General features: G+C 45.7%; 1 protein-coding gene across 1 annotated transcript in view; it reads right to left on the bottom strand.

Annotated features, from left to right (window-relative positions):
- Window positions 1-5,653: 5,653 nt before the first annotated feature.
- LOC138930897 (arylsulfatase H-like) overlaps window positions 5,654-20,489 on the bottom strand; it is a 67,320-nt gene continuing 52,484 nt past the window's right edge. Inside the window, exons 9-12 of the mRNA XM_070291290.1 lie at window positions 19,568-19,730; window positions 17,299-17,420; window positions 15,208-15,571; window positions 5,654-5,739 (exon numbers count right to left, since the gene is read on the bottom strand). Of these exons, the coding sequence (XP_070147391.1) occupies window position 5,739; window positions 15,208-15,571; window positions 17,299-17,420; window positions 19,568-19,730 (650 nt within the window). The 3' untranslated portion in view covers window positions 5,654-5,738. The remainder of the gene's footprint in view (window positions 5,740-15,207; window positions 15,572-17,298; window positions 17,421-19,567; window positions 19,731-20,489) is intronic.

The following is a 20,489-nucleotide window of genomic DNA, read 5'->3' as shown; positions in this document are numbered from 1 at the left end:
GGAAACACACGGAAACATCACGAATGCACGTTGACGCCTTTGTTTTCCGCAAACATCTGAGAGCAAGAGTGTGGGATTGCAAGACAGGTGAGGAGGCTGGCTCCTGTTCATCTTGGCATCACCCTTCCCAGGATGACAACACAGAGACCTACCTGGTTTCTACGTGTAGAAGCATGATCCCCTCCAGGGTGAACACAGTCTCAGCTCTGTCCTCCATCTCAGGTGGTGCTAGAGGTAAAGAACCCGCCTGCCAATGCAGGAGACAGGAGTTAGATCTCTGGGTCAGAAAGATCCCCTGGAGAAGGGAATGGCAACCCACTCCAGTACTCTTGCCTGGAGAAGCCCATGGACAGAGGAGGCTGGTGGGCTACAGTCCATGGGATCGCAAAGAGTCGGATGCAACTCGGCAACTTCGAATCTAAGCTTTCTCTTGGTTGCCTGCGGCTCTTTAAATCTGAAGTCCCTTCTGGAGATCCTGCACATACATTTATCATCTGGATTTCTTTCTCCTAACCCTTGATTATCAGCTTCCCAGGTGGCTCAGTGGTAAAGAATCAGCCTGCAGGAGAGGAAAGTTCAATCCTGGGTCAGGAAAATCCCCTAGAGGAGGAAATGGCAACCCACTCCGGTTGGCTGGCAGCCCATTCTTGCCTGGGAGATCCCATGGACAGAGCAGTCTGGTGGGCTACAGTCCATGGGGTCACAAAGGGTCAGGCACAATGTAGCAACTGAAAGGACGAATTAAAGAGAAGGGGTCCCAGAGAACTGAATGGAAGGGCTTTGGAAGAAAGGAGAAACTGAGATTTCCATAAAAATTCACACATCCAGGACAGACCCGACGAGTCCCTCCAGATCCCCTGGCAGATTTCTGAATCACTCTACTGTTTAACTTAGGCAAGATATGACAAGACCCATAACGTTGTTGTGTTTTATTTGATGGCCCAAGGACTGCTGGAGAACTCTTGAGAGCTCCGTGCACAGCAAGGAGTTCAAACCATATTCAAAAGCAGAGACGTTACTTTGCCAACAAAGGTCCGTGTAGTGAAAGCTGCGGTTTTTCCAGTAGTCATATATGGATGTGAGAGCTGAACCATAAAGAAAGCCATGACCTACTTTTTCTGATCCCATGGACTGTATAGTCCACAGAATTCTCCAGGCCAGAATCCTGCAGTGGGTGGCCTTTCCCATCTCCAGGGGAATCTTCCCAACCCAGGGATCGAACCCAGGTCTCCTGCATTGCAGGCGGATTCTTTACCAGCTGAGCTATCAGACCCAATTAAAATGCCAGACATCGCCTGTGTGTGCAGAGGACCGGGCTGAACATTTTTAGCGTATTCAATTAATGCGTGTCTCCTCTGATTTCTCCAACTAGGAACTCTTGTCTGCACGAGGCATTTGTTCAAAGTTATTTTGGTTTTCTACATAGGAAATTCAGTCAGGCAGAAGAGCGGAGACAGGAAAGCGTGAATTGTGTGCGCAAGCAGCCTTAGTCTTATTTCTTACATAAGGTCATTCATGAAAGGGGGACTTCCCTGGTGGTCTGTTGGTTAAGACTTCACCTTTCAATGCAAGGGATGCCGGTTCAATCCACGGTCGGGGAACTAAGATCCTATGTGCCTCCGGGCAACCAAGCCTGTGAGTCACAATGAAGACCCAATGCAGACAAGTCAATCAGATTAAAAGAAAAAAGATCACCCATGGAAGGACATTCATCCCAGGATATCTCAGCTCTGCACACATTTTAATGTGTCTAGGAGCCCATGGTTGGCTAGAAACAGGGTGGGTATTGTTATTGCTCTTGTTTAGTCGCTAAGCCATCTCTGACTCTTTGCGACCCCGTGGGCTGTAGCCCGCCGGGTCCCTCCGCCCATGGGATTCTTCCAGGCAAGAATACTAGAGTGGGTTGCCATGCCCTCCTCCAGGGGATCTTCCCCACCCAGGGATGGAACCCGTGTCTCCTGCGTTGGCACGTGGATTCTTTACCACTGAGCCACCAAGGAAACCCAAGTGTAAGGTCATTGGCCCTAAAAGTCAGCAGCAGACTCTGGGGTCTCCTTAAGCCAGGATGAAGTGGATGACAAAGGGTCGTATTTCAAGGCTCTCCTGGACTCACATCCTGCCTGAACTTGGAACCTCTGAGCTACCCGGCAAAACTCGGATGTTATGACCTCATTCAGGAGGATGTTGGAGTCATTAAATGAGGTCATGTCAATAGAACATCCAACACATGGCAGCCTTTCAGGCATTGCTTTGATCAAAGAAAGGACCGTTTCCTTTCCAAAAAAGGAATTAGGGGTATTACTTTAAGAATTGATTATCAGCCACGTACTGTAGGATTCCAACCCAATGACCTTCTGGGAAGGGCAGAACTATGCAGACAGTCAAAAGATCCGTGCTTGCCAGGGGTTACGGAGGGAAGAGGGAGGGAGAGGTGGACCACAGGGGAACTTTCAGTGAAAGTACTCTGATACTGTAGCGTCATTACGCAATGCTCCAAACCCGTAGAATATACAGATGTTTCACTTAATCTGTTTACGTATCTCTTGGCACGTCTGTCTTCTGTCTATTATCTCTTTCTCCAACCATCCCATGCATCCATGTTTTATCCATTCATCTGTTCAAATGTATCTATCAAAATCATCTGTTTAAGTAAGTGCTGGAGAGGGTGTGGAGAAAAGGGAACCCTCTTACACTGTTGGTGGGAATGCAAACTAGTACAGCCACTCTGGAGAACAGTGTGGAGATTCCTTAAAAACTGGAAATGGAACTGCCTTATGACCCAGCAGTCCCACTGCTGGGCATACACACCGAGGAAACCAGAATAGAAAGAGACACGTGTAGCCCAATGTTCATCGCAACTGTGTTTACAATAGGCAGGACATGGAAGCAATCTAGATGTCCATCAGCAGACTAATGGATAAGAAAGCTGTGGTACATATACACGATGGAATATTACTCAGCTATTAAAAAGAACACATTTGAATCAGTTCTACTGAGGTGGATGAAACTGGAGCCTGTTATACAGAATGAAGTCAGCCAGAGAGAAAAACACCAATGCAGTATACTAAAGCATATATATGGAATTTAGAAAGATGGTAATGATGACCCTGTATGGGAGACAGCAAAAGAGACACAGATGTGAAGAACAGACTTTTGGACTCTGTGGGAGAAGGTGAGGGTGGGATGATCTGTGAGAATATTATTGAAACATGTATATTACTGTATATGAAACAGATCGCCAGTCCAGGTCCGATGCATGAGACAGGGCGCTCAGGGCTGGTGCACTGGGATGACCCAGAGGGATGGGATGGGGAGGCAGGTGGGAGGGAGGTTCAGGATGGGGTACAGATGTACACACATGGCGGATTCAGGTGAATGTATGGCCAAAACCACCACAATATTGTCAAGTAATTAGCCTCCAATTAAAACAAACAAATAAATTTTAAAAATCATCTGTTTATTGTATCGATCATCTATGAGCTATCTATTATATTTATCCAACCGATCATCCATCCATCTTTTCATGCATCCATCTATCTCTTCAAATTCATCTATCATCTATCTATGCATGTCTATACATCTAGTATGTGTCTGTGTGTGTCAATCTATTTGTGTCTATGTATCTATCTATGTGTCTCTGTATATTTCTATCCATCTATTCATGTGTCTATCTGTGTAGCCATCTACCCCTCTGTGTCTTTCTCTATCATCCATCTGTTAAATCTCTGTGCTTGTCCATTCAGCTGCTATATCTAAATGCCGCAGACAGGCTGGCTTACAGACTACAGAAATTTATCTTTAGAATTCCAGAGGCTGGGAGCCCAAAATTCAGGATCGAGGATGCTTCCAGTCTGACGAGCGCTCTCTTCCTGGTTCATCGCCAAGCCCTGCTTGCCGTGACCTCCAATGGTGGGAGAGAGATGGAGCTCTCTGGGGTCTCATCTCTGCTGCTGCTGCTGCTGCTGCTAAGTCACTTCAGGCGTGACCGACTCTGTGTGACCCCATAGCTGGCAGTCCACCAGGCTCCCCCGTCCCTGGGGTTCTTCAGGTGAGAACACTGGAGTGGGTTGCCATTTCCTTCTCCAATGCATGAAGGTGAAAAGCGAAAGTGAAGTCGCCCAGTCGTGTCCGACTCTCAGCGACCCCATGGACAAGAGACTAATCTGGGGCAGGAGGCCTCCACGACTGCAGACAAATCACCTCCTCAATGACCTGCTTCGTGATACCGTTACCTTGAAGGTTAGGCTTTCCGGACATGAATTTGCAGGAGAGAGGTGGGAGGTACCATGACTGAGAACAGAGCAGGACCTCACTTATCCATCTCCATATCATCTATCTACCCATCATGTATCTGTCTTTCTATCCAGCTATTTCTCTCTCATCTATTTCTCTGTCTCTCTCTCCATTCATCCACCTTTCCATCCCTCGTATCTATCCATTTATCTCTCCCGTCTATCAACCAGCTATCGTCTCATCGTCTATCTGCTGCTGCTGCTGCTGCTAAGTCGCTTCAGTCGTGTCCGACTCTGTGCGACCCCAGAGACGGCAGCCCACCAGGCTACCCCATCCCTGGGGTTCTACAGGCAAGAACGCTGGAGTGGGTTGCCATTTCCTTCTCCAATGCATGAAAGTGAAAAGTGAAAGGGAAGTCGCTCAGTGGTGTCTATTATCTCTATTCTCATCTGTCTTTTAATCTATCCATCTGCCCATTCTTCCATTCCACTCATCTATCCATCTAGGTATCCTATCTATCATCCGTATCTATCCATCTATCTATCTCCTCTACCTATGTCTCTCTCATCTATTTCTCTGTCTCTCTCCATTGATCCACCCTCCCATCCCTCATATCTATTCACTGATCTATCCTATTAATCATCTGTCAATCCATCCACCTACCCACCAGGTCTATCTACCTACCTCCACTTACTTCTCCATCTTCCGTCTGTCTTTTTGTATATTTAGCCATACATTCTTCCATTCCACTTATTTATCCACTTTTATATCCTATCCATCGTCTACTCTACCTTTCTATGTGTCTCCTCTATCTATGTCTCTCTCATCTATTTCCCTGTCTCTCTACCCATTGATCCACCCCCCCCATCCCTCTTAAGTGAAGTAAGGAAGTGAAGTCGCTCAGTCGTGTCCGACTCTTTGCGACCCCATGGACTGTAGCCTACCAGGCTCCTCTGTCCATGGGATTTTCCAGGCAGTAGTACTGCAGTGGGTTGCCATTTCCCTCTCCAGCGGATCTTCCCGACCCAGGCATTGAACCCAGGTCTCCCGCATTGTAGACAGACGCCTTACCGTCTGAGCCACCAGGGAACTATCTATCCATTCCTCTTATCTATCCATTTATCTGTCCTATCCATCTATCATGTCTATTAATCATCTGCTGCCTACCTATCCACCTATCTACCCGTCAATCTATCTATCTCGTCCGTCTTTTTATATATTCATCCAACCATTTTTCCATTCCACTTATGTATCCCATCTATCTATCATCTCTCTCTCTCTCATCTACATATCTGTACAGTTTTCTCCACTTTTCCAAGCGAGCACACAGAACTATGCATGTGAAACTTGAGGAGCCACCACCTTTCCAAACCCAAATGTGCTGCGTAGGATGACTTTGCAAAGAGTTCACGTTCCTTTCCTTTCAGGAAGTGATCAGGGCACTTCAGCATGGGAGCCGGTGAAGGTGTCATTCCATTTGGACTCAACAAACAATTCCATGTCACTCTGCAAAAAAAAAAAAAAGAAAGAAAAAAATAGCCAGTGAGACTGGATTTCATGTACAATGTCACAAGATCTGGAATATGCATTAAAGTGAAGTGGCTCAGTCGTGTCCAACTCTTTGCGACCCCATGGACGGTAACCTACCAGGCTCCAAGGTCCATGGGATTTTCCAGGCAAGAATACTGGAGAGGGCTGCCATTTCCTTCTCCAGGAGATCTTCCCGACCCAGTGATCGAACCCGGGTTTCCTGCATTGCAGACAGACACTTTACTGTCTGAGCCACACTGGAGGCAATGATGATCATTACATTCATCTGGTATAAATAAATTTTGCTACAGATCTTTTTTTGTTTTTTTAAAATCTAACTGTAGTTTCATCATCAATTTTTAAAATGACTCTCTCCTGCCTTGGGTAAGGCTCGGGGATACCTTACGGTTTATGATATATCCATCTGATCAGTTTTCCCAACATTTTAACAAATTCTGTTAATATTTCAACTCTACAGTAGATGATTAGAGAACTAAAAACTTTAGTCTCTGAGTTGATTCTGCTCTTTTTTTTTTTTTTTTTAGAACAGCTACTTGGGCTTGTACTGTTTGAAGTGGAATGATTTTTTTTTTTCCATGGGAGTGGAATTTCCTCATGGCCTTTGAAAAACTGTTTGGATCCATGACATGAGGGATAATATACACATCCTCAAAAAAAATGGAAGTTGGGTGTATACCAAGTATTTGCAAACTCAGAAATTCGTGGTGATCCAGAAGGTTTATTTGATTTTGCCGAGAACCTGCCTGGACAGGCACATTCCTTTATGCACAGAATGCCTTGCGGATGTGTGAAGCATGGGCTCCTGGGTGCTTTGCATGCTGTAATATTTCACACATCAATCAAGTGAACACAAGATATAACGGGAGTTTCACAGGGCCATTTCAGACACAGCTTCCACTAAGAGGGCACTTTCATATATCCAGCCATCCTTTTTCTGCCAACATCAAATGGTTCACTCCACATTTTAGAATTCTTTCCTTAAAAAAAAATATGCACTTTGCTCTCTTTTATCTCTGAACCAAAAAGCTTTGCTTTTAATGAAAGGAAGTCTTAAAAATCAGTCTCTCTTTGTTTTCCCTGCCCTGTTCCACCCAGTGACATTTTCCACTGAGGTAGATGTCTACGTGGCATTCTGCTGTCTCTCTCTCTCTCGGAAATTATATTTCTTTTGCTGCTTCTGAAGCATGAAAGATGTCTGCTGAGTTGGAAGAAAGTAGTGAGATTTTTTAACAACTTTAAACATGCCCCTCCTGGTGGCTCAGACAGTAAAGAATCTGCCTGCAATGCAGGAGACCTAGGTTCAATCCCTGGGTCAGGAAGACCCCCTGGAGGAGGGCATGGCAACCCACTCCAGTATTCTTGCCTGGAGAATCTCATGAACAGAGGAGCCTGGTGGGCTACAGTCCATGGGGTCGCTAAGAATTAGGCATGACTGAGTGACTAACACTTTACTTAACACATTGAGACTCAAATCAAACCTGTAACAGTCAATTCCTTGTTGCTCACTGTTAGGATTCATGAAGCAAATCTAGGGAAGTTTTATTTTGCTAAAATACCAACTGGTCTGTCAGGAGTAACAGTTAATTATTGCTTCCTCTTCAACCTTTAAAAACACACAGAAACCACGCTTAACCCCCTGGCTGCCAGGCAAATACCCAGTATGGAAACTGCAGTGGTTTCAATCAGTTCAGTTCAGGTAAGTCGCTCAGTCGTGTGCAACCCTTCCACTGCAGCGCGCCAGGCCTCCCTGTCCATCACCATCTCCCGGAGCCTGCTCAAACTCATGTCCATCAAGTCCATGATGCCATCCAACCATCTCATCCTCTGTCATCCCCTTCTCCTCCTGCCTTCAATCTTTCCCAGCATCAGGGTCTTTTTAATAAATCGGCTCTTCACATCAGGTAGCCAAAGAATTGGAGTTTCAGCTTCAATATCAGTCCTTCCAATGAAAATTCAGGGCTGATTTCCTTTAGGATTGAATGGTTGGATCTCCTTGCAGTCCAAGGGACTCTCAAGGGTCTTCTCCAACACCGCACTTCAAAAGCATCCATTAATCGGCGCTCAGCTTTCATTATAGTCCAACTCTCACATCCATACATGACTACTGGAAAAACCACAGCTTTGACTAGAGGCACTTTTGCTGGCAAAGTAACGTCTCTGCTGTTAAATACGCTGTCTAGGTTGGTCATAGCTTTTCTTCCAATGGTTTCAATGATTAAGTCCAGGTTCTAAGAACTTTTGAGAGTAACTTCATTTTGAAGTCAAAGATTTTTGCAGATGGAATGAAGTAAAGGATTTTGAAATGAGGTCTTCTGGATGAAGCTGGCCCTAAATCCAATGACAGGGTCTTTAATAAGACACAGGAGAGACGTGGACACAGAGCAGAAGCCACGTGGAGACGGAGGCAGAAACAGGAGGGAGGAGGCCACCAGACCAGGGACGGATGCCTGGTGTCCCCAGAAGTGGGAAGAGGCGGGAAGGACACCATGACCTCAGATGTCTGTTCTCTAGGACCAGGGGCGGGAGTGAGGGAAGATGAACGCCTGTTGATTTAAGCCCACCGTTCGTGGTCTTTCGATGCAAAGGCCACAGCAAGTTTATCATAAGGACCCCTTCTTGTAAGTCCTTCCTTCTAAGACTTTAGCAACTCCCGTCCACGTCCTTGGTTCCTTGGTGCAGAAACCACTCCGGCAGAGGAGACGAGCTTTGTGGCTCTTTTGAAGCGGGGCTGTGTGTGGGTCTGGATTTCATCTGCAACATGCCACTGGCTGTCAAGCAACTTACTCTTGCTTTCCTGACATAATCTGGAGAGAGTGGAGGGGGAAGGGGCAAGGTAGGTGGAGGGCACTTAGAGGAACAAAGGACTGTGTAAAAAATACATAAGCTACAAGGATATCAAGGATGTATTGTCCAACACAGGGACTGTAGCCCACATTTTATAATAAGTATAAATGGAATATAATCTACAAAAAGGTGGGAAATCACTACACTGTCCACCTGAAACTAACATAATACGGTAAATCAGCCGTGTTTCAATTTTTTAAAAAAGGGACAAACTTCCAGTTACTGGATAAATAAGTACTAAGGATGTGACGTAGAATGTGATACATTTAATGAACGCTGCTGAGCTTATATATGAAAGTTTAAGAAAATAAATTCTAAGAGTTATCATCACAAGGAACATGATATTTTTTCCACCTTATTTTTTTAATCTGTGAGATGACTGTGAAGTTCACTAACGTGATTGTGATAATCTTTTCATAAAATATGTGATGGAACGAAAGCTATGATAAACCTAGATGGAGTATTTAAAAAAGCAAAGACATCACTTTGCTGACAAAGGTCCGTATAGTGAAAGCTATGGTTTTTCCAATAGTCATGTGAGAGTTGGACCATAAAGAAGCCGAGTGCTGAAGAATTGATGCTTTTGAATTGGGGTGCTGGAGAAGATTCTTGAGAGTTCCCTGGATAGCAAGATCAGACCAGTCAGTCCTAAAGGAAACCAACCCTGAATACTCATTGGAAGGACTAACGCTGAAGTTGAAGCTCCAGTACTCTGGCCACCTGATGTGAAGAGCCGACTCATTGGGAAAGACCCTGATGCTAGGAAAGATTGAGGGCAGGAGGAGAAGGGGACGACAGAGGATGAGATGGTTGGATGGCATCACCGACTCGATGGACTTGAGTCTGAGTGAACTCCAGGAGTTGGTGATGGACAGGAAAGCCTGAAGTGCTGCAGTCCATGGGGTTGCAAAGAGTTGGACACGACTGAGCTACTGAATGGTGCCAACAGGGACATACGCAAAGCATACCTCAGTAAACCTGGAAAGAAAAAAGTGATAGGCAGTAAGATCTATAGAAACATCCCTTTCACTTTCAAAAAGTCAACCACTTTCGTGAACTTCCCTCAAGTCATAAAATCAGCCGGAGACACAGCCCGGACTGGCGTTCACAGTCCCCCAGAGTCCAGTTAGCCGTGTGTTACAAGACACAATGGCGGCCTTTGACTTAACATTCAGAAAAGAAATATGGTCCAGATTATACTAACCACCTGTCTAAGCCAGAAGTTTCGTCCACGTACCCCCAGGGAAATACCCGGTGAAAGGACAACCCCCAGATCTGGGAGCTATTTCTTTGCAGCTTGCTGGTTGACCACAGGCTTCATCTGATCAAATGACTTTCCTACAGCAGCCCCATAAAATACTGAGGCGAGAATTAGCTCCTAACTCGGCCTTGACGTGGTTTCCGTTACAACCCTTTATCAACAGACCAAAAGCTCAGAGAAGACCCTTCATGAGAATACAGCTTCTTTGTCCAAGATGGCCCAGGACAAAGAAGAAGGGCAATCATTGAAGACCCTTCCTGAAACTGTGACATCTTTCTCGGAGATGGTCTGGAACAAGGTCGAAAGGAAAATGTTGAAAATATGAGAGACCCTTCATGACAGTGGATTTGCTGAAGTCAAGTCCTCAGAAGATAAGGGCCAATCTGAACTATCAAGGGCATATTTATATATTTTCATATTTTCTGTCAATCATTGCTTTGGAATGGAGCAATGAGCAGCTGAGGAAGATAATGTCTGCTGTCATACTTCTGTTTTCTGGTCGTATTTCAAGTTTTAGGTCAGCTCACAGATAACAGAAGTCAATGTACAGTCAGAAGAGCAAAAAAAAAAAAAAATTCTTAAAATATGGAATGTATCACCATTTCTCACGCCTTTGATTTGTCAGTAATTGAGATCGGTACATACTCAGGTCAAACCAGCAACTGAGCCATAATTCTGCCTTATTTTTTGCCAGAAGGCTTGATTCTGGGGCTGAGAACCCAGAAGTAACACATCCCATCCCACCAAAGTTATCACAGCATGAGGGGCATCTACATGTTACTCTTTAATGCCCACAGAGCACCTGGAAGTGAATTTCGTGATTCAAATTCTTCAAAACTGGAGGTGGTACATTAAAAAGAGTGTCTGTGCCTTGAGGATTCCTCTTTTCAGAAGGAACTTGAAATTTACTTGTCATGATCAGCTGTGTGACCCCATAAAGCCTGCTGTGGTTCTGGATTCTAAATCACGACCCATAAAGAGAAAGAAAAAAGAAAACTTGCGCTACTTTTAGGAAAAGGAAAGAAATGTATACATTGAAAACCTTGTTTCTTCCAGGGTTTTTAATCAGTCATGTTCCCAGCAATATGCGTGTGCCCCCTAGTGGGTACATTCTTCTAGGATTATTATATATAAGATACCCAGAGGAGGAGATGGTTGGATGGCATCACTGACTCAGCGGACATGAGTCTGAGCAAACTCTGGGAGATACTGAAGGACAGGGAAGCCTGGCGTGCTGCACAAAGAGCCGGACACAACTTAGTGACTCAGCATGAATGAAGATATATATAAAATGATTACATGTAATAAAAATATCTGTTGTCCAATAAGTCAGATTATTAGCTATTGGGGATGGGAAAAAAGAACTTTTTTTTACAAGTATATAGATATTTTTAAGAGAAGTTTCTGGTTCACAGCAATATTGAAAGGAAGGTAGAGAGATTTCTTATAGACTATTTGACTCATTTATGCATCGCTTCCCTCACTGTCAACATTGAAAAAAAATGTTAATAGGCACTTCCTCGGAGATCCAGTGGTTACGACTTTGTGTTTCCACGTCAGGTGGTGCAGCTTCAACCCCCGGTTGAGGAATTAAGATCCCACATGTTACACAGTGTGGCCAAAATAACTGTGTGGCCCTATACATACATGGTGGTGTTTAAGCGGTAAAGAATCCTCCGGCAAATGCAGGAGACGCAGGAGACTCGGGTTCAATCCCTGGGTCAGGAAGATCCCCTGGAGAGGAAATGGCATCCCACTAGAGCATTCTTGCTTGGAAAACCCCATGGACAGAGGGGCCTGGCGGGCTACAGTCAACAGGGTCGCAAGAGTCGGAAACGACTGAGCGACTGAGTATGCACACACAAACTCTAAGCATAGACAGAATTGCATCGTGTACACCCTCGCTTTGGTAAGACGGTTAGTCTGTTATCCAGTTTAGAGTGCTCTGACTAATGGCAAAGGTGTCTATCAGTTTAACATGATATACTTTCCATTTAAATCTTGTTAAATTTGTACTGGAGTAGAGTTGATTTATGATGTTCTCAAAGCTTCACTGAGAGTGTTAAGTCACTCAGTTGTGTCCAACTCTGGGACTGAAATCCACCGGGCTCCTCTGTCCAGGGGATTCTCCAGGCAAGAATACTGGAGTGGGTTGCCAATCCCTTCGCCAGGAGATTTTCCCCACCTAGGGATCGAACCCAGGTCTCCCACAATGCAGGCAGATGAACACCCAGGTTCTTCCTGGTGCACACTGAACTGAGTGTGCGCATTTCTTTTTTAGATTCTTTTTCATATAAATCATTACAAAGAACTGAGCAGAGTCCCCTGTGCTATAGAGTATGTCCTAAGTCGCGTCAGTTGAGTCTGACTTCTAGTGCCCCATGGGCGTTAGTGGACGTTAGTCTGTTCTGTCCGTGGGATTCTCTAGGCAAGAATACTGGAGAGGAATGTCTTTTCGTTCTCCAGAAATTCTTCCTGACTTGGTCTTCCTGACTCATTTGAAAAGACCCAGATGCCGGGAAAGATTGAAGGCAGGAGGAGAAAGGGATGACAGAGGATGAGATGGTTGGATGGCATCACTGACTCGATGGACCTGAGTTTGAGCAAGCTCCAGGAGTTGGTGATGGACAGGGAGGCCTGGCCTGCTGCAGTCCATGGGGTCAAAAAGAGTCGGACACGAATGAGCAACTGAACTGAACTGAAGAAATTGAACAGAGGTCTCCAGCATTTCAAGCAGATTGCTTACGCTATGAGCCATAAGTGAAAGTGAAGTTGCTCAGTCGTGTCCAACTCTTTGGGACCCCATGGACTATAGCCTACCAGGCTCCTCCAGTCCATGGGATTTTCCAAGCAAGAATACTGGAGCGGACTGCCATTTCCTTCTCCAGGAGATCTTCCCGACCCAGGGATTGAACCCAGGCCTCCCGCATTGTAGGCAGACGCTTTACCATCTGAGCCACCAGGGAAGTCTGTGAGCCGTAAGGGAAGCCAAAAAGTATTCGTTGCTGAGACGTGTCACATGTTAACAAGGAACCCTCTAGTTTCTGCCATATTCCTCTCTGAAAGCCCTACTTTCTCTCAGATTAGACTCAAAACCCCTACCTAACGTTGGAATTCATCTTAGAACCCTTTAGTTCTGGTGAGGTTGTTACCTCACGATCCTCTAGTTTTGGTGAGATTTGCCTCAGGTCCATCTACTTTCAGTCAGTTTTTGCCTCGGGAGCCCCTAGTTTCTATGAGATTTTTGTGTCAAGGAGTCTGTTGCCTCAGAAGCAAAAGGTTTATGAAACATGTAACCCAGGATGCCCTAGTGACTGTCAGATTTAGCCTCAGGAACTCACATTTGTGTCAGGTCCACCTCAGCAGGTGCTAGTTTTCATCATATTTTGCTTCAGAAAGACTGTCTTTCCATAAGGTTTTACCTCAGAAGTGTCTTCTTTCTGTCAGATTTTACTTCAGAAAGACTATCTTTCTGTCAGATTTTACCTCAAGAGATCTTTCTTTCTGTCAAATTTTGCCTCCAAACCCTCTGCTTTCTCTCAAATTTTTTTCCTCAGAGCCCCCTGGTTTCTTTCATATTTTGCCTCAGAACCCCTAGGTTTTGCCCAAATTTTGCCTCAGAAGCCTCTACTTTCTTTCTGATTTTACCTTTTAATTTAAACTTTGTTTAAAAAGTATAATAAATTTCACATCTATAAGAATTTAAAGTGAAAGTACTTGGAGAAAATTCTCTGCAGCTGGTACACTGTTAAATAGAAAAATAAACAGTAAAAAAAGATCCTATTCAAAATTTATGACTATGTAAGAACATACTCTGATTCCTTTTTTTTTTAACATGAATGAGATTGAATTTCACAATTACACTCAATTTATTGCAACGAGTATGTTTAGAAACACTAGTAAAAACAGTTTTATCTGTAAATATCTGTATTTATTATACGATGCAGCATTAAAGGAAATCAGCTGTGAATATTCATTGGAAGGACAGATGCTGAAGCTGAGGCTCAAATACTTTGGGCACCTGATGGGAAGAGTCAACTCACTGGAAAAGACCCTGATGCTGGGAAATATTGAGGGCAGGAGGAGAAGGAGGCTGTTGAAGATGAGGTGGTTAGACGGCATCACGGACTCTTTGGACATGAGTTAGAGCAAGTTCTGGGAGATGGTGAGGGACAAGGAAGCCAGGTGTGCTTTCGTCCATGGGTATCGCCGAGTCAGACATGACTGAGTGACCTAACAGCAATAATGTCCCAAAAGCCAAGGACTTGCCTATTCTCCCAGTAGGATGAAGAAAAGCTAAGGAAAACAGATAAGACTTTGCTATCAAGGAGAAGGCAAAGGCACCCCACTCCAGTACCCTTGCCTGGAAAATCCCATGGATGGAGGAGCCCGGTGGGCTGCAGTCCATGGGGTCGCTAAGAGTCAGACACAACTGAGCGACTTCACTTTGACTTTTCACTTTCATGCATTGGAGAAGGAAATGGCAACCCACTCCAGCGTTCTTGCCTGGAAAATCCCAGGGACGGGGGAGCCTGCTGGGCTGCCGTCTATGGGGTCACACAGAGTCGGACACGACTGAAGCGACTTAGCAGCAGCAGCAGCCATCATATTTGCAGTGTGATTTGAAAAGAAATATAACTTAAATACTCTCTTCCCATAACATTTATACAATCTTATGCAATTACTTAAATACGACAAAAATCACTTTCCTCATGCGGAAACGGAGCTGAGACTACTTGCCTCCTCTAAGTTTTGCGAAGTGTTTTCAAAACACATATCCACACTATCATAGCGTTACTGTAGCTGTGTGTCTTCTCTCCCTATTTTGAGAATTTTCATAGTCTTCCTGATGCAAAAGGAGAACAAGAAACTTGCCAAATTTGTCTAAGCTCGGATGCAAAAACTGTCTCTGGGTTTAGAATCTGCATGGAGACATTTCTAACAATATCGTGAGAGAAAGTAAAGACAGTGACCTCAAAAGGGCTGCTTCTACTCATTTTTTGTGGAAGGTATCACCGAGATTCTTGTGACTCTGCAGAAGGTCCTCTTGACCTTCTTCTTTGAACAAGGACACAATCATACAAAAAAAAAAAAAAACGGTAAAATGAATGCTGCATAGTTTCATGGGTATATGGATCCGCTTTTGTTTCATCATGCTGCTGGATATGACTTGAGGAAAGATCTAAAATCTGAGGATTTTAAAGAAAAAATGACAGCGGGGCATCGTGTTTGATCCCCAGCGGAATGCATGAGGCAGCTGAGAGCTCTGCGGTAACAGAGGGTTGCTGGTTGGGAAGAAGCAGCCCCTCTCTGCTCACCATGCTGCGGATACGATGTCATCCGCCCTGTCGCAGCCACAGAAGGGGAAGGTCCCACAGCAGGGCTGCAGCCACGGTTTCCAAAGGGTGTTGAACACAGAGAGCTGCTGAGGGACCGGCGTGAGGGTCCCACGGTGCTGTCTTACGGCCGCTTCGATCTTCTTAACCACGGAGTCAAACAAGGCTTCGTTGTCGGGGTTGAGAGGTCTCGACTCGGAAGGGTCTCTCGAGATGTCGAAGAGCAGGGGAGGGTCGTGGTAGGTGACATCGCCTGAACACGGGCAGACTTCACTCCCGTAGCAGGCGCCTGCTCCCTCCGGGGAGAACTTGGGCGTCACGAAATGCACCTTCCACACGGTTGCACCTGGAAAACAGAGCCCCACTGGGATGCCGTCTTTGTTATTATTTTAGGATTTTTTTTTCTTTCATTAAAAATCCATAGCTAGTGGCAAGCTGCTATATAGCACAGAGAGCTCAGCTCGGGGCTCTGTGATGACCTAGGGAAAGAGGAAGGCTTAAGAGGGAGGGGAGATATGTAAACATATGGTTGATTCACTTGTTGTACAGCAGAAACTAATGTAAAATCAGAAACTAACATAAAATTACAAAGCAATCACCCTCCAATAAAATTACATATATTTATAGCAAACGCTTTTGCTAGCAGCTGAAAATCTTCTGCACAGCATCACACAGCAGCGTTGTATTTCTTCAACTGTAAGAACGATGCCCAATTTCACAGGCAACTTGAAGACTTTTTATCTCACCCTGAGAGCCTTGGGAGACAACAGTTACGACCTGAATGGCTGCTTTCATCACACAAATGATCCTTCAGACTTCTTTTCTATCATCTATTTATCCAACTGTCTATTCTATCATACATCTATATATCTACCTATTTGTCTGTCATCTAATTCCTCTGCCTCCCTCCCTCTTCCCTCATTCCCTCCCTTCTCTTCTCTCTCTCTCTCTGTCTTTCATGCCATTGCTTAGCAAGTCCATTTCCAGAGGTCGGTTTCAAACAGAAAACATAACCACACCCCAATCTCTGATCAACCAGACTTCTACGGAAGTCCTCTGCTAGGCTCTTGTGGGACAGCTACGCTTTCTGAATCAAATTAGACTAAATCCCCTGGCTGAATCCTTCACCCCCTTTTGGCTTTTCTCTCTACTTCCTGGGTGAAGCGTAAATGTGATGCCTGGAGGGACAGCAGCCATTTTGCAGCCATTCGGTCAGAAATATGAGACTGGAAGCCGACAGGACAGAAGTGGTTTAATGGGAACAGAAAACAAAAAAAAAACCACCAGAGGCCCCTGATAATGGCCTTGAGCACTGTATCAGCCCTCTGCTCCCAATTTCTAGATTCCTTATTAAGAAAAAAATGAATCAAATTCTATTTGTTTAACCCTCGCTGGGAAAATTTGGGAGGCTTTTATTCCTCAGGGGCAGAGGGTGTTTTCTTTTTTTTCTTTACCACTGAACTAACTGATACGTAGTCTAAAAGGAAGAGATTTTTCCTTGTTTTTATTTTACATGGAAGACTCATCCACACTGACTCAAAGAACAGATCACACCACGGAGGATGGATCATACGTGTGACCATCGATACCTTTTCAGTGAATCGCCAAATCCAGTCAAAAATCTGGAATGTCTCCGAAAGAGCTCTTTTTTTTTTTTTACAGATGTGAGGAAATTGATGCCGTTTGTCCATTAATATCTGTTTGCGGGAATTTACCAGACAGTGGAACTCAGGAGGTGGCAGTTCCTGACTGATGTCTGGGTTTGACCAAAGACGTTAGCTCTTGTTGCTAAATATCTCCGTGTCCTCTGTTACGGGAATTCATTCTCTCTGTCTCTACCTGGCCTTCTTCCTCCCTTTGTCAAAATTATGCATAAGAGCTTAGGGACACACACCGCACAGACATACCTCTAAAATCCTACTGTGATTTCTACCATAACGAACCGCTGTTTTTAAGTCACTTTCTGCAGGATCTAGAACAACCGTGACAAGGGGTGTGCCCTCCCCCAGGAGACGAAAGAGACAAGGAGGTGTCCTTGCCGTGTCCACACGTGTCGGCCACCCTCATACTCACAGTCCTTCTGATACCACCTGGCCGTGTGCAGAGAGGCCCCGCAGTAGTGGAAGAGGAACTCGTGTTCCGAGCGGGAGACCCTGCCTTCCAAGAGCGGCATGAGGTTCCGGCCGTCAATCACTCTGGGGAGAGAAGCGGAGACGCAGAGAGCGGTGAGGGAGGCGCGGTCGAGTCTCGCGTTTTACGTTTTACGGCAGACGAGGAGGAGGAAGAGAGAAGCGAGCTGGAAGAACAAGAAAAAGGAGCAGAAGGCAGAGGAGGAGGTAGGAAGGGGAGGCAGGAGGGGGGAGGAGCGGACAAGGACAAGGAAAATCCCGTTGAAAACGCAACATGCATTTCCACTCATTCCACAATTTATAAAGATGATGAAGTGTAACGTATTATAGTTTCTAAGACAGTGGGAGAGGTGAGCAGCTGGAGCTATGTCTCTGGCCCCTTGTCAGACATCATGCACGAGTCCCATGGATTAGATAGTTGAGCGCTTTACACTCACAGTCAAAGCTATGGTTTTTCTAGGAGTCATGTACAGATTTGAGAGTTGGACCATAAAGAAGGCTGAGCGCCCAAGAATTGACGCTTTTGAACGGTGATGCTGGAGAAGACTGTTGAGAGGCCCTTGGACTGCAAGGAGATCCAACCAGTCCATCCTAAAGGAGATGAGTCCTGAATATTCATTGGAAGGACGCGTGCAGAAACTGAAGCTCCAAGACTTTGGCCACCTGATGCAAAGAGCCAACTCACTGGAAAAGACCCTGATGCTGGGAAAGAGTGAAGGCGGGAGGAGAAGGGGATGACAGAGGATGAGAAGGTTGGATGGCATCACTGACTCAGTAGACATGAGTTTGAGCAAGCTCTGGGAGATGGTGAAGGACAGGGAAGCCTGGTGAGCTACAGTCCATGGGGTCACAAAGAGTCGGACACGACTGAGCGACTGAACAACAACACTCATTTGATTCAACAGAAACCCTGCCTCAAATAAACAGGTATGTTCAGTCACTCAGGCGTGTCTCACTCTTTGCGACCCCACGGGCTGCATCCTGCCAGGCGCCTCTGTTCCCCAATATCTCCTAGATTTTGCTCAGATTCACGTCCATTGAGTTGCTATTCCTACTTTATTTATTCATTTCAAATCCGATAGAGAAAAGCATCAAACTTCATCACATACAGATGGACACGTACCCACTTTTATTTGGGAATTCACGTAGCAAATATTTATTTAATGGTCTATACAATGCAGGGCCTCCCAGGAGGCTCAGCTGGTAAAGAATCCACCTGCAGTGCAGCAGACCTGGGTTCAATCCCTGGGTCCAGAAGATCCCCTGGAGAAGGGCATGACAACCCACTCCAGGATTCTTGCCTGGAGCATCCCATGGACAGAGGAGCCTGGCGGGGCTACAGTCCATGGGGTCGCAAAGAGTCGGACACTAAGACTCAAGTGACTAAGTATTTAGATGCTGTGAGGGATACAAAAATGAAGGAGGCTCAGCTCCCACCCCGAAGGCCACCAGAGATGAGCCTAGAAGGCAATGGCAACCCACTCCAGTACTCTTGCCTGGAAAATCCCATGGACTGCAGCCCACCAGGCTCCTCCTCGCTAGGAGTCAGACACAACTGAGCGATTTCACTTCCACTTTTCACTTTCATGTGTTGGAGACGGCGATGGCACCCCACTCCAGTACTCTTGCCTGGAAAATCCCATGGATGGAGGAGCCTGGTGGGCTGCAGTCCATGGGGTCGCTAGGAGCTGGACACAACTGAGCGACTTCACTTTCACTTTTCACTTTCATGCATTGGAGAAGGAAATGGCAACCCACTCCCGTGTTCTTGCCTGGAGAATCCCAGGGACGGGGGAGCCTAGTGGGCTGCCGTCTATGGGGTCGCACAGAGTCGGACACGACTGAAGCGACTTGGCAGCATGAGAGAGTAAGAACATGTTTTGAGAGGAAAATGGACAAGCGATTCTACCATGAACTGTGGGGAGAAAGAAGTCATCTGGCAGAATACTGAGGGTTCAGTAACACGCTTCACACACATACAATTTTCTAATACATCTGCATAGGTGCCAACTATGTGCTTCCCTGGAGACTCAGATGGTAAAGAATCTGCCTGCAAGGTGGGAGACCCAGATTCAATCCCTGGGTCAGGAAGATCCCCCTAAAGGAGGAAACGGCAACCCACTCCAGTATTCTTGTCTAGAGAATCCCCATGGACAGAGGAGCCTGGCGGCCAAATATATCTCCCTCCACAAGGGGCAAGCATGCTCTTGTACCTGCCCAGTGGCGGAATGCCTCCTCCGATATAAGACAGCGTCGGGAAAATGTCCATGAGGCTTGTAGGTTCGTCGATGACCTTCCCCGCCTCCAGGACTGTTGGCCACCGGAAAATTCCGGGCACCCGGATGCCTCCCTCCCATCCAGCCATGCCTCTGCCTCCTGAAAGCAAAGACAAAAACCCGAAGGGGCATTCAACCCCACGGACTCATTCTCTGTGTATCTGAAAATCGCCACTGGCCACACCAGTGACAAGCTGGAATTAAGATAGTGGGCAGAAAATATCAATAACCTCAGATATGCAGATGACACCACCCTTATGGCAGAAAGCAAAGAGGAACTAAAGAGCCCCATGATGAAAGTGAAAGAGGAGAGTGAAAAAGCTTGGCTTAAAGCTCAACATTCAGAAAACGCTTGGGCTCCGTTCCCAAACCCAGTTCAGTTCTGAATCTCAGCATCTCTTCAACGTCCACTCTCCAGGCTCTGAAATCTCTTCCCTTCTAAAATATTTAATCTACGGAGCATTCCTCTCTTTTTCGACGCCATGGACGGTAACCCGCCAGTTTCCTCTGTCTGTGGAATTCTCCAGGCAAGAATACTGGAGTGGGTTGCCATATCCTTCTCGCAAAGAGTTGGATATGACAAAGCCACGGAACAACAACAAACCAGTAAAATATATTCACAGAGAGATACAAAGAACACCGAGGCCAAGTTCTTGCTTTCAAGACTTGAAAACTCCAGCTGCGGACTTCCAGGGTATAGGCGACAAACCCAGTAATGATCATTAGAAAAGAAGCGCTTTCCTAATCTGTATATTATGCCGTCAGCTGTGCTGACGTCATGGGCTAAGAATAAGACTGTCTTTGAGACAGTCACTGAGGTCCTGTGCCCTTACTCTCAGGAATCTTTCATGACTCAAGA

Source organism: Ovis canadensis, chromosome X, assembly GCF_042477335.2.
Source record: "Ovis canadensis isolate MfBH-ARS-UI-01 breed Bighorn chromosome X, ARS-UI_OviCan_v2, whole genome shotgun sequence".
NCBI classification, from domain to species: domain Eukaryota; kingdom Metazoa; phylum Chordata; class Mammalia; order Artiodactyla; family Bovidae; genus Ovis; species Ovis canadensis.
The sequence above is the reverse complement of the archived record's forward strand: the minus strand, read 5'-3'. Positions and strand labels throughout refer to the sequence as shown.